This window comes from Notamacropus eugenii, chromosome 6, assembly GCF_028372415.1.
Source record: "Notamacropus eugenii isolate mMacEug1 chromosome 6, mMacEug1.pri_v2, whole genome shotgun sequence".
Taxonomy (NCBI): domain Eukaryota; kingdom Metazoa; phylum Chordata; class Mammalia; order Diprotodontia; family Macropodidae; genus Notamacropus; species Notamacropus eugenii.
This window is the reverse complement of record NC_092877.1, coordinates 7,123,083-7,136,709: the sequence shown is the minus strand read 5'-3', so window position 1 is coordinate 7,136,709 and position 13,627 is coordinate 7,123,083. Positions and strand designations below refer to the sequence as shown.

General features: G+C 43.9%; 1 protein-coding gene across 2 annotated transcripts in view; it reads left to right on the top strand.

Moving 5' to 3' along the window:
• Positions 1 to 13,627, top strand: part of EXT2 (exostosin glycosyltransferase 2) — a 187,108-nt gene that overhangs the window by 18,383 nt on the left and 155,098 nt on the right. For both annotated transcript variants that reach the window (XM_072618305.1, XM_072618303.1), the window contains exons 4-5: positions 6,158 to 6,274; positions 11,110 to 11,305. In XM_072618305.1, the coding sequence (XP_072474406.1) occupies positions 6,158 to 6,274; positions 11,110 to 11,305 (313 nt within the window). The remainder of the gene's footprint in view (positions 1 to 6,157; positions 6,275 to 11,109; positions 11,306 to 13,627) is intronic.

Sequence of the window (13,627 nt, the reverse complement as noted above, 5' to 3'; positions counted from 1 at the left end):
CCTATGGAATTCTCTCCAATTATATACTCTATTAACTGGCAAAAAGAGTATGTTTTGTAGAAAATGACTTTCTGACCAAGTTTTCTATAGGATATGTATCAGATAAGTGGGTGGTTGAGTGGATAAAAGTCTGGAAGACTTGAGTTCCTATCTGGTCTCAGGCACTAATTATCTTCAGGAGCCTGGGCAAGTTGTAGCCTCAGTTTCTTCATGTGCATAATGAGGATTATCATAGCACCTCCCTCTCAGCCGAAGATCAAAGGAGATAATATTTGTAAAGTGCTTTTCGAATCTTAAAGCACTGTGTAAATGCTAGCTAGTCTTATTAAAGCAAGAAGTATTATAGAGTTCTTCCCATGTAAAGTGGAGAGAAGTTAGACACGCCATGATGTCAGAGAACACAGAATGTCTGAGCTGGAAGGTCTCTTCAGAGGTCATCTCGGCTGACCCCTTCCTTTTACACGCATGCCAACTAGGCCAGGTGCCATACTGAAGGCTAGTTAGTAGCAGAGCTGGGAGTCAACCCAGGTTACTTGCTCCCTTTGAGCCATGCTCCTATTTAGGCCACACTTTCCTTAGTATCCTTGTTTGTGTAACTTGGTTTGTAGAACATGTTAAAGCATGAAATTGGTTGAGAGCTTTAAAATTCTAACATGTTAGGGTCTACTAACTTGTTCCTCATTGATAAGGAGACTAATAACATGTGATAAAGTGAAATCTTAAAGCCCTACCAAAGGAGTGTACTCTGGAAATGCATCTTGCAGGCTTTCTCAGAGTTGTGGGTGCAATTGACTTCTCCCATCTTCTGGGAGCTGCTGTTAGCATGTGTTTATTAGAGCCCTAGCTGCTCCCCTATTACAGAGACCCAGAAAGAGCCTGCGTGCCATCATGTTCTGGAACCTGCCCAAACCCTTTGGGGCTGGATTCAGTGCTCTGTGCTAATCAGGATACAATAAACCCACCTGGTGGTACCAAGGAGCTTCCTGAGATTGTACAGAAGGGCCTTGCAGCTGGAGAGGGTTTTCTCTCCCAGTATTACGTCATTCACCTGTTCTTGGTTTCACCAAAGCTTAAGCAAACAGATTGGGATTTTGAGGGGTGGTTAGAAAGTGTTTGAACTTAAACTGGTCCTGTTAGATGGGATGTAGGCTGTCATCAGGGTAGAGAGAGGTTTGGGAGCAATCAGGGCTGTAGAATGTGTGGTTTCTCAGCTTCAGCCCCTTGGCACAGGCTGCCGTACATGGGAATGGTAAAGCTTCTGCTCTCGTCAGCTCTTTTGTGGGGTGTTTGTCCCCCAGGGAAAGGGGAACTGTAAAAACTGATCTGACTCACACCTGCTTTCCTCTGGCTGATGAAGTGTCATCGTCCTACTTACTGGATCCAATTAAAACTACTTGGCCGCTGCTTCCTAATGAGGGAAAATGGAGGTTTAGGGCCGGAAAATTGCAAAGGCAGCACTCATGGCTCACTTCATTCCTGGGCTCTGTGCACACTGCCTGGGAACTGGATTAACAAGACAGAAAAGTTGGCATGGGGGGGCAGGGCAGTGTGTGACAGCTGACAGATGAGGCTACACACCCCTCAGTGGCCCTGGAAACATAGTAGAAATAGTGGAGGTTGCGAGGAGAGCAGGCAGTTATCCAGTTGGAAACTGGTGTTTACCAAGCAACTTCTGACTCCAACTAGAATGTATCTATCCAAACCTTCCCTGAGGTATTCTGAGCCCCACTGCTTGCTGCGTGTTTTCCTCCCTAGAAACATCTCTGCCTTTTACTCTCTCAGGATATTACCTTGGACATGCTCCTTCCTCTCAGCTCTCAGAATCTTTGTTCTAAGGTCCCTTCCAGCTTTAATTAAAAAAAAAAATTATCATTCTGCAATGTACTAACTGTTCTGTAATAACCTACTGTGGTGTCTCACTGAGCTTGATTGACCCTGAGTCACCGAGGCTGTGTTGCTTGGGCCAAGTCAAGTCACCAAACATTTATTAAGCACTTTCTGTGTGTCAGGCCCTGTGCTAAGTGCTGGGGATACCAAGTAAACAAAAGCCAGTCCCTGTCCTCAGCTGGTGAGGGAGACAACATGCAAACAAGATGTGTGTGAGGTAAACTGGGCACAATCTCAGAGAAAAGGCACTCACATGAGGAGGGGGTGGGGAAAAAGACTTGTTGCTGAAAGCAGAATTTTAGCTGGGAACCGAAGGAGGCAGAGGAGGAAGGAGAGAATCCCATGCTCAGGGGAGAGCCAGGGAGAAGCACCAGAGAGGCTAATGCTCCCTCTTCGGAGGGGAGCTGGAGCAAAGAAACTGGTTCTCCTGTAGTTCTCCCATAACTGACAGGTCCAACCATGCTAGAAGGGGATGCACATCCAAAGAATGCAGCAACCCTTGCTCACAAAGAACTGACCTTCTCATATAGGGGGAGAGGGAACAACATGGGGTACGAAGCTGCACCTCAGAGGTATTGCAGCTTTGCTTCCAGAGCACCACAGTAATGCAAGTACTGCAGTAAAGTAAGTCACACAAGGTTTCTTTGCTTTCCCAGTGCATATAAAAGTTATACTTATGCTATACTAGAGTCTATTAAGTATGCAGTAGCATTAGGTCTAAAAAATAACGTGCATGCCTTAATTAGAAAAATACTTTATTCCTCAGAAATGTTAGCCATTTTCTGAACCTTTAGTGAGTCCTTTTGCTGGTGGAGGATCTTCCTCAGGGTTGATGGCAGCAGATTGGTCAGGTTGGTGGCTGCTGAAGGTCGGGGTAGCTCTGGCAGTTTCTTAGAATGAGACAACAAAGAAGTTTGCCGCATTGCTCTTCTTTCACTTGAACACTTAGTGGCCATTGCGAGGTTATGAATTGGCCTAATTTAAATTCAGCTAGGTGGCACAGTGGGTAGGGTGCTGGGCCTGGAGTCAGGAAGATTCCTCCTTCTGAGTTCAAATCTGTCCTTGGACACTCACTGTGTGACCGGGGGCAGGTCATTTAACCCTGTTTGTCTCAGTTACCTCATCTGTAAAATGAGTTGGAGAAGGAAATGGCAAACCATTTCAGTATCTTTGCCAAGAAAAGCCCAAATGCGGTCACAAAGAGTCAGACATGAGTGAAAAAACAACCCAAAGTTTCGATATGGTGTGTCCGGGAAGAAGGTGGCCCAAGGAGAGAGAGAGGGATGGAGAGCGGTTGATGGAGCAGTCAGGACACACACAACATTTATGGATTTAGTTCACCATTTTACAGGAGTGTTGTATGATCCATGGTGCCCCAGTTACACTAGTAACATCAATAATCGCCGATCACAGATCACATGACTACTAATAAAAAATGGAAATATTGCCAAAATGACCAAAATGGAACACAAAGACAGGATATGAGTTCTTGCTGTTGGACAAGGGCACTAATAGATGTGCTCTACACGGGGCTGCCACAACCCTTCAATTTGTGAGAAATGCAGTGTCTGCAAGGTACAGTAAAGCAAAGCACAATAAAATGAGGTGTGCTTGTATGAAAGTCTATACAACATGAGCTCGAAGTTCACGCACACACACGCACACACACGCAGAGTAGTTAAATATCGGGTAGTTTGTCCACTAGCAGTTGAGAGAATTTGGGAGATGTTTCCTGCCGGCAGTGGCACCTGATCTGCATCTTTAAGGAAAAGAGGGACTTTATGAGGCAGTGTTAATAAAGGGATGTTTTCTAGGCCTGGGGGATGGCCAGTGCAAAAGCACTGAAATGGAAGACGGTGCATTATATGTGAGATACACAGCAAAAACTCCATTGGTTGGAGCCCATAGTATGGAATGTCCAGCGGACCTGGGAAAATAGATTGGGGCTGGCTTGGGTAGGGCTGCACATGCTAACCAGAGAAGTGTATGGTTTAACCTAGAGACAGTAAATAGGGAGCCACTGTAGCTGGTTGAATAGGAGAATCACATGGTCAGATCTTCATATAGAGAAAATTACTTTGGAAGCAGTATGTAGAACAGACTGGAGTGGTGAAAAACTAGACACTGAGACCATTCAAGAGTCTATTGCAATAATCTAGGGAAGATGTAAGGAGAGCCCAAACTAAGATGATAGATGTGTTAGTGGAGAGAAGGGCTTGGATACTAGAGATTCTGTGAAGGGAAAAATGGCAGGATTTAACAATTAATTGGCTATGTGGGATGAAAGACAGTGAGGAGCCCTGGTTATGAACATGAGAGACTAGAGGGATGGAGTCCTTCAACGTTCAGTAGAAGAGGGATTTTTGGAAGAAGGAGAGACTTTGGTGGAAAGATGATGAGTTTGGTTTCATACATGTTGAGCTTGAGAAATTGCTGTGATAACCGAACAGACTTTAAAAAAAAGTTTTTTAATTTAATTTTTTCAATGAAAAAAATTTACCCTTTTCTCCCTCCTTCCTTTCTGCCCCAATGAAAAAGAAAGAAAAACAAAACCTTTGAAACAAACATGCATTAGTCAAACCAAAACAAATTACTACTACATTGGCCATGTCTAGGGGAAGAAAAGTCTTGGCCTTCCCCTGAATCCATTACCTCTCTTTCAAGAGATAAGTAGTGTGTTTCATCCTGAGTCTTCTGGACTTACAATAGGTTGGTCATTGGAATGATTCGAGTTCTTAAATCCTTCCAAGTTGTTTGTTTTTACAGGGTTGTTATTGTAGACGTTTATGTTCTGATCACTTCACTCTGGATCAGTATAGAAGTCTTCCCAGGTTTCTCTGAAGCCATCAACTTCATCATGTGTACAGCACAATAGTATTCCACTAAATTCATGTGCCATAATTTGTTTAATCATTCCTTAACTAATTAAAACCTTGATTAGTTTCCATTTCTTTGCCATTACAAACACAGCTACTATAAATGTTTTTGTACATATGGGGCATTTTCCTCTTTCTTTGATATCCCTGGGTCAAAGAGTGGTAACTTTTGCCAGCTTTGCCAATCTGATGGGTATCAGATGAAACCTCAGAGTTACTTTAACTTTTGTTTCTCCAATATTAGGGATTTGGAACTTTTTCTTCCCAAATGTCTATTGATAGTTTGTATTTCTTCCTCCGAAAACTATATGTTCATATTGTTTGATCATTTATCAGTTGGGGAATGGCTCATATTCTTATATATTTGAATTTGTTTCTGTATCTTTTGGAAAGGAGACCATTATCAGAGAAACTGCTGCAACTCTCTCCCCTCCCCCCACCCCCCCAGTTACCTGTTTCATTTCTGATTTCAGTTGTATTAATTTCCTGTGTTTTCTATAACAAAAATTCTGCATTTTGTCTTCTGTGGTCTTCTTTGTTTGATCATGAATTTTTCCTTGTTCCTCTGATTTATTTTTTATTATCTTGTTGTATGAGATATTGATCTATACTGTTTTCTAGTTTTCCCAGCAGTCTTTGTTGAATAGTGAATTCTTATTACAATACCTGGAATCTTTGGGTTTATCAAATACTAGGCTGTTGTGCTCAATTTCTTAATGAGTATCAAAAGCATTTTGACAATTAATGCTTTGTGGTATAATTTGCTCTCTGGTACTGCTAATTCTTTTTCCTTCCTAGGAATGTTGGAGAGAGAGTAAGAGATGATATCAAAGAGATGTTAAGTGAGGGGCACACAGGGAGAGTGTGGAAGTGACGGTGGGGAGCTTTCCCTTCTAGGGCTTGAAAAAACCTCCTTTAGACCCTACTAGCTATCCCTTAAAGCTATTGTCCTTTTTTCCCTCCTTTTCACAGCCCAGCTTATTAAAAAGTTATCTGTACTTTTTGTATCGATCTCCTTCCCTCCTCTTCCGTCCCTTTCCTTTCCCTTCTCCTTGCCTTCACCTTGGCTGAATATAGAACCTCAGGTGGCCTGGAGCAGACACCTGTCATTACCCGAATCTCACAAGAGTCATGTTTGGGGGTGCGGGAGGCTCTGAGGGGTAGCATATGGTGTTTGGAGGCTCTTCCCTGAGACTGCCGTGCTTTTTTTTTTTATTAGTAGAGGTGATTAAAGTAGACTGAATTTGGGATCCTGGAGGAAGAAATATTGAGTCAAAGATGTAAAACATTGGTTGTCCTGGAAAGAGGCTCTTTTGGTCCAGTCTGCTTGGACAGGAGCATGACTGAACAAGAACCCTTCTTCCTTATAGTTTCCTGACATTTTTTACTTTCAGGGCTCTTCTGGCTGGTGGCGGCTTCTCCACATGGACCTATCGCCAAGGCTATGATGTCAGCATTCCTGTCTACAGCTCCCTGTCAGCTGAGGTGGACCTACCAGAGAGAGGACCAGGGTAAGGTATTCCCCACACAATCTGTTCTTTCCCGATACCATGAGAGGGCTATGAGGCATGACATAGGCAATGCACCTAGCCATAATCCAGGGCTTTTTTTCTCTCCCTTCCCTCCTCTCCCTCATGGATAAGACATACTCTTATTTCAGCAATATAAGAAGCCTTGGTAATCTGGAAACATTTTTACTTCTACTTATAGGCTGGTTATTAGGGCCTGGGGGTTGGTAATGAAGGGAGCAGACCACATCATGACTTAGTGTGGGGTCTAATGGAATTAAGGGATATAATGGAAAGCATACTGGAATTGGAGTCAGAAGGCCTGGGGTTGAGGCCAACTCCAACCACTTAGCTACCGACATGGCCAGGGCAAGCTGTCCCATCTCTTGGCTCATGGTTTCCTCATCTGTAAAATAAGGGTATGGGAGAAGATCACTTCCAGCTCTGAGCCCTATGGTACTTTCTTGTTGTTTCCCCTCTTAGGGCCTCAGTTTCCCTGTATGTAAAATGAAGGGTTGCCCTAGGAGAGATAGCATGGATGAATGGTCTGCAGTTGGAACCTTCTATCAACTTAACTGAATTACTTAACCTCTCTGAGCTCTGAGGTCATGTATGTAACATGGCTGAGTAAACTTTGAAGTGCACCATATACATGCCAGTCATCACAGTGATGTTATTCTCTATGATACCTGGGAACTTAAAATCTTAAATTCCTGTTTATCCTGTGACTCTTCTTGGTAGGCAGAAGGAAGGGGATAGGTTGTAGCTGGTGGGAGGACTGCCATGCACTGGTTCACTGGCATCTGTTTACCACTGAGCCCAGTCTCCCTTTACCATCAAAGCTTACACTTCTGTCCTGGTCTCTTGACAGAGAGGAAGGATGCTCTCACCATTCATTTGGGGGGATAGGGACAGAAGGTTTTTGGATTTGTTGCACTTTGTGAGAATTGCTTCTTGGGGATGTTTCTCACATTTCTTGAGGTACACATAGGGGTGATCAGACAATTGTCTTTCATTTTCAATCTCCCCACCCTTCTCCCTTTACCATTTTTTTCCCTAATGGGAACCTGTGGAAGATCACTCCTACTAGTGTCTTGCAAGGTGTGTTGGCTAGGTGGGCTTTTTGTCATTTTTTCTTTAAAAGGAAATGTTAGGAGTTTATAGCTTTCACAAGTGACAGACTTGGAAGGTTTCATGATCTTTTTTTTAATTTAGAATTTGGATTGTTGGGTGAATCATGGAAGCCACACCCAGTGATTTTCTTTCTTTTTAAGAAGACATGTTAAGCAAATCTATTCCCAAATTGTGTTTGTTAAAGGTCTGTGCACCCCATATGCTCAGGCAGTCCTGGGAGAAAGGGTACAGTAACAACAACAATGTTAATTCAGCTCTGTCTCTGCAGGGAGGACTTTGGGGAGCTGGAGGAAATGTCAAGTTTAGCTAAGACAGGATCTTGCCCTTGTGGGACTCACGGCTGGCATGAGGAGAAGACACAGGCACAGTGGAAGGGTCTATGGGATCACCTTGGTGATCACCTAGTCCAATGTTCTCATTTTATAGTTAAAGAAACTGAGGCTTCTAATTCTGGCATTGACCTAAGTTAACCTAAGCAGCAGATCTGTGTTCCTGTTCGCATCTTCTAACTCCCAACTCCAGGAACATCCCTATTAACGTTGTCTCTGTTGCACTGTATTTTCATTTATTTTGTTAAACATTTCCCAGTCTCATTTGAATCTGTTTGGGGCAGCCCCTGAGAGTTTTGCAGGCTGCTGATGTTTCAGGCCTCTGTACCCCATGGTCCTGCGTGATCAGCATATTGTGTAGCTGTATTTTAAAAAAAAGCACGTCTGAATGAGAGGTAGGAGAAGAGGTAGCATTTGCTTATGACTTTAAAAGGTAATAAGGCAGAGAATGTTCCATTTTTATCTTTGTCCATGTACTGCTTAGCCTCGTGCCTGCCACATAGTAGGTGCTTAATAAATACTTGTTGAATGTCGAGGGTATGAAGTAAGAATTCAGTAAATGAAGGCGGGACGTTCTAGACGGAAGGAACCATGTGAGCCAAAGATAAGGTGGCTGAGAGGGGAACGCATGTTCAGGAGGCAGAAGCGAGCAAAACGTGCTCAGTTTGGAGAAGTAAAGGTTATCAGGTTGTGGCAAGCTTTGAATGCCAGGTAAGTAGCCGCTGGGCGGTTTGGTGCTTGTCTTTGTTCACATCGAAGGGCAGGAGGCCAAGGGGGAGGTGGTGGAGTGGGTGGGTAGGAATTGACGAGATGATTGTGATATAAATTACTTCCTGAATTTCCACTTGGCTTCTGTGTGCTGGAGTCCAGCCAGACCCTCTCCCCAGCTTTGCTTATGATTCAGTGGAAGGATGAAATCCCAACTGGGTCACTCTCAGAAAGAGCATTTTTCTTTGTTTGAAACACCACAGAAAATTCTAATGGTGATGACAATAAAACTTAGATTTGAAGAGGAGTGATTTCATTGGTGGGGTAGCTTGAGTCCCAGCTCCAGTGTTGACTAGCCCTGTGACCTCGCAGATCTCTTCAACTCTCTGCCTCAGTTGCCTCATTCACCAGTGGCCAGAGTATTCTCTGCATTCTCTGCCTCACGAGGCAGTTGGGAGAAGAGCACTTTAGCAGCCTCCAAGTGCTACCTACATGCGTGTTCATGACTGGCCTTCTAACCAGTGTCATCCTTCAGGATTTATAAAGTGCTTTCCTCCCAAAGAAATGGTGAAGTAGGTAATACAAGTGTGATTATCCCCATTTTACAGGAGGGGAAAAGAAGGCTCAGAGTTGTGACTTTCTGTGGGTCACAAACCCCAGCTCTTCTCAGTTAGATTTCGTGCCAGGAATCTGCTTTCTAACTTGCCTCTGTTTCAGCTGACCTCCTAAGAAGTAATTCTGTTGATTTAGTCATATGACTTCATGAAGTGTTAGAGTAGCTAGTGTCCTAGGCTAAGTAGAGCCCTCTTGTGCTGGCCTATTTCAGAAAGAAGTTACAGCGCTGTTGGTTTCATTTCATTCTTCCCTGACATTTCATGGAATTGGCCCAGTTTGTGGGTGACTTTTACTTTTAGTTATTTACTTGAGCCCAGTCGTGTGTTTGGACAAAGAGATATCAGTTCTTCTAGGTCATCTCTAGAGGAAGTGTTGGCTTTTATCATCCTCCCAGCACTGTTTTGAGGTCTGGCAGTTCTCTTTGCCTAGGAGAGCCAGGGCTCTGCCCCTCCACTGCCAGGTCAGCTCTGAACACACTCTGTTACACATATGGAGGGAAATCTGGCTTGTGGCAGTGTTCCTAATTAAACTAAACACTTAGGAGCTCTTTAAAAAGAAAAGTACCGAGAACTGAATCATTTTATAAAAATTTTGTTCATCAGCAAGTCATCCATTCAAATGTGATTCTTTAACTCCCTCTATGGCCACAGGATTTAAAGAGGTCATCAGATCCCATCTGCCTCATTTTATAGATAAAGATGCTGAGACCAAAAGAGACGGAGTGACTTCATGATCAATTTAGACATGTCCTAAGCCATGACTTGAACATGGATCCTCCGACTTCCAATCCCATGTTCTCTGCACTAGATTCTTGGGAGGTTTGCTCTGACTTACCTTGTGGTCTCCAGCTAATCTTGCCTCTCATAATACTGTTCTCCCCATATGCACATCAGTGGAGGTACGATTTCATATCGCTTTGAATTGATATTAATATGGTAGCAGAGTGCTTTGTGTATTTGCATTTACTTATCACCTTGTCCTCCCTTTGAAGAATGGGATGAACCTGATCCTGTTCTCAGAAGGGGAAACTAAGGCCCCAGAGCTACATGAGTGAGGCAGCATATTGTGGTAGCAAGAGGATCTGGGAGCCTGTCCTGGCCCTTGTTACTGGGATGAACCTGGACAAGTCACATAATCCGCTAAATAGACTGTTGCAAGTCTTCATCTGATAGGCCATTTCAAAAGAATCTTTTACTGAGGAACTCATGAAAAAGAATCAGTTCCTCCCCTTAGTATAGAATATTGGCATTTTGTCCTTATGTCACTTAGTCAGCGTTACCTCACCCTAACTGAGTACTGGCAAAGACCTTGGCCTAAAGGGCCCAAGGCCTCCCACTATATCCTGGATCACCTCCAGTCATCCTGAGGAATATCAGGTCACTGGATTCAGATGGCTGTGGAGGAGAAGTGAGGCTGGTGACCTGCACAGCCCTCCCTCACTCAAAACAAAGTCAAGTGCAAGTCATGTCATCATTTCTCTGATGGTATGGTCTTCTTTGGCAGTGAAGGACGAACATAACAAAACCTAGTCAGCCCTAGATTGATGTGGCTGGCTGACGTCTATGTGGCACCTCTCCCTCTTCCCTTTCTCTGACCTTCATCCTTTCTGGGGTAGATTTCGGTTGGGACTTGGGCTAAGTTTGGTGGGACCCTCAAACTTTCTCACAACCATCCTTTAAGTACCGTTTTTGAGAATGGGTCTGCTTGTGGACTGTGTTTTGTCTTTTCTGCTGCTCTTATAATGTGATAGGGTGTATTCTAGTTATTTATGTATTTTACTCCTGATTAGACTATGAACTCCATAAGAGCTCAGCATCTAACGATGGACTTTGTACGTAATGGGTGCTTAATAAATATCTGTGAAATATATGCATGAATAGAAAGTAGCACTGTATGCCCGTAATTTCCAGCTAAAGCAAGAGGAAGCCTGTTCCATGACAGATATTTTAAAGGGAGAATGCTCTTTGCTCTAAGTGTAACTTCAAAGACTTTCTAGGCCTGCCTAGAGCATCTGCCCGAGGCCTTCCAATCACTTTGATCTCTTCCTCTCAGCCCCAGGAGGTATTTTCTTCTGTCATCGCAGATGGCTCTTCATCCTGAGTACCGCTCAGACCTGGAGGCCCTCCAAGCCAAGCATGGGGAGTCGGTGCTGGTCTTGGAGAAGTGCACCAATCTCTCCGAGGGTGTCCTTTCCACACGCAAGCGATGCCACAAGGACCAGGTCTTTGATTATCCCCAGATCCTGCAGGTCAGTACCCTTCCCTACCTGTTTCTTACCACATGAAACTAGGTGAAGTTTGATGTAGGAACATGGCTTAGTGTAGTTCCCTGCTCCTCAGTATGCTGCAGACTGTATTTAGGGATCTGACACCTTGTGTTTGTAAGGGAGTGACCATGGACAGTGTACTGAGCTTAAAGGCCTCAAGACTTTGAGGACAATCTTAGCTCTGCTCCTTATTATCCAGGTCACCTTGGGCAAGTCACTTAATCTTTCTTTGTCTTTGTTTGTTTTTTTTCTCTAAGATGAATTAGGAAGTGTTACATGATTTATAACTGGTCTTCTGAATCTAAGGCTTATGGTCCTGTGACTCAGCTCTAAATAAGGCCATCCGAGCACCAAAGGCCAGAGAGGCATCCTGGTAAATAAGCCATTTCAATATGGGAGGGAAACATGTTTAGCTTCCTCCTGCTGCTTTGAGACCAGTACAGAGTTTGACTGTTCTTAGACTTGCCAACTTGAAAGATGTGAGCAGTGACGTTTGCTGCTTCCCTTCCAGGGAAAGGTGGGCAGTACTTGCATGACCTCTCCATACTAGGTATGGATTTCTTGCCTCAGTTGAATGAGTGACACTTCCAACCTCCAGAGGCAGAGCAGCATCATCTGCTCCTCTGGGGATGTTTTTATAGGCAAGATGTTTAGCATTCCTTGGGTGTGGGGGCAGGGAAAGGAGAATTCTGAAACCCTCATCCAAAGAGAACAGTTGAGTTTTGTTCACTTAGCTACTTGAAATGCAGACAGGCTTGCCCAAGAAGAGCTCTTGAGGAGATGGGGTACTCTTTTGAACTCCAAAAAGATCTGGCCCATGCTGAGATTGTTAAAATACTTTCCCTCACAAAGCAGGGCATCTCCCTCTGGAATGTCTAGCTGATAACAGTGATGATGTGAGCAGATGTATTTATAGTAACCTTTGTCTAGACAGGAAGAACGGTTATCAGCATGTGTGTCCACATCTGGATGGCTGTCTTGTCTCTCTGGGCCAGACTGGGGCTTTCCACCTGCCACTGCAAGATGCAGTGACTCACTTTCTTCTTAGAATTGTATCTTCTGTCTCATTTATCTTTAGAAGAGTCTAGAATATTGAGTTTTCCCTATAGCTTTCTTTTATCTCTGTTTGTCTCAGAATTCTTCAGAATGGTTTCTTATCTTTTGGGGAAGTGGGAGAGGGACTAGGGAAAACTTGGGTGTTTGGAGTTTCAGGGTCCTTTCCTGGCCTGCTTCTCTTCTTGTAGCCATCTGGATCCTCTGCATTTCTTGTTTCCATAAACACCGGGTGGGCAGGTTAGACCTAGTACCTGAGTAAGGGAGCGTGTGTGTGTGTGTGTGTGTGTGTGTGTGTGTGTGTGTGTGTATTTATGATTGGACATGTTTATCTTAGTTTCCCGCTAAATGCAGAATGACCCTTAATGAGTTTACCAGTATTTTCTCTCTCCTAAGGCACTAGGCACTGGCCTTCCCAGAAGGCTTGGGTGAATCACTTTTCTTCTGTTCTCTTGGTGAATGGGAGCCCATTCTGGATGCTTCAGGGCTCCTTCCCGAGATGCTGAAAAGTCTTCATCTTGTCAGCATCTTTTCTCTCCTTCCTCATCCTCCCCAGGGTAACTTTTCGGTTTGTTACTTTTCAACTCTGTTGTAGAGATTTTCATAACAGCTCTTCACACATTGAACAAAAGATAGGATCTGCCAACACTGGGAAACTGCAGTGAAAGAGGAGGAACAGACAACTCTATCATCTTCTGGCAACTGTAGATGTTGCTTAGGAGACTGTTAGATGCGTAGGAGCCTTGGATTGCTCATAGAGCTTAAATGGAGTGGAGGTAGACAAAAACTCAAGGCTTGCCAGAAGATACACTGGTTGGGAACCGACCATCAGATCTTAGCCTTTGAAGGGGCCTCAGGAATCAGCTCCTCTTTACCTCCCCTTCTATTTCTCCATCCATTGTCCAACATCTTTTTGCTCAAAAGCGTCTGGTGACATGGAGCTTATTATCTCACAAGACAGCTCACTTAATTTTTGACCAACTCTGGTTATCAGAAAATTCTTTCACATATTAGACTGAATTTTGACTCTTCACAACTTCTAGTCCTAGGTCCAGTTCTCTGGAAACTGAAAAAGTTTCATCTCTTTTCCAAATGCCAGTCCTGTAGAAATATGAAGGCGACTATCATGCTTCCCTCTTGTCCTCCCTCCATTCTTGTCCTCTCTTTCTCAGGCTAAATGTTCTCTACTTCATTGGTTCTTCCTCCATCCATCCTCATCTTGGTGACTTTTGTTCATATGCCTCTTCATTT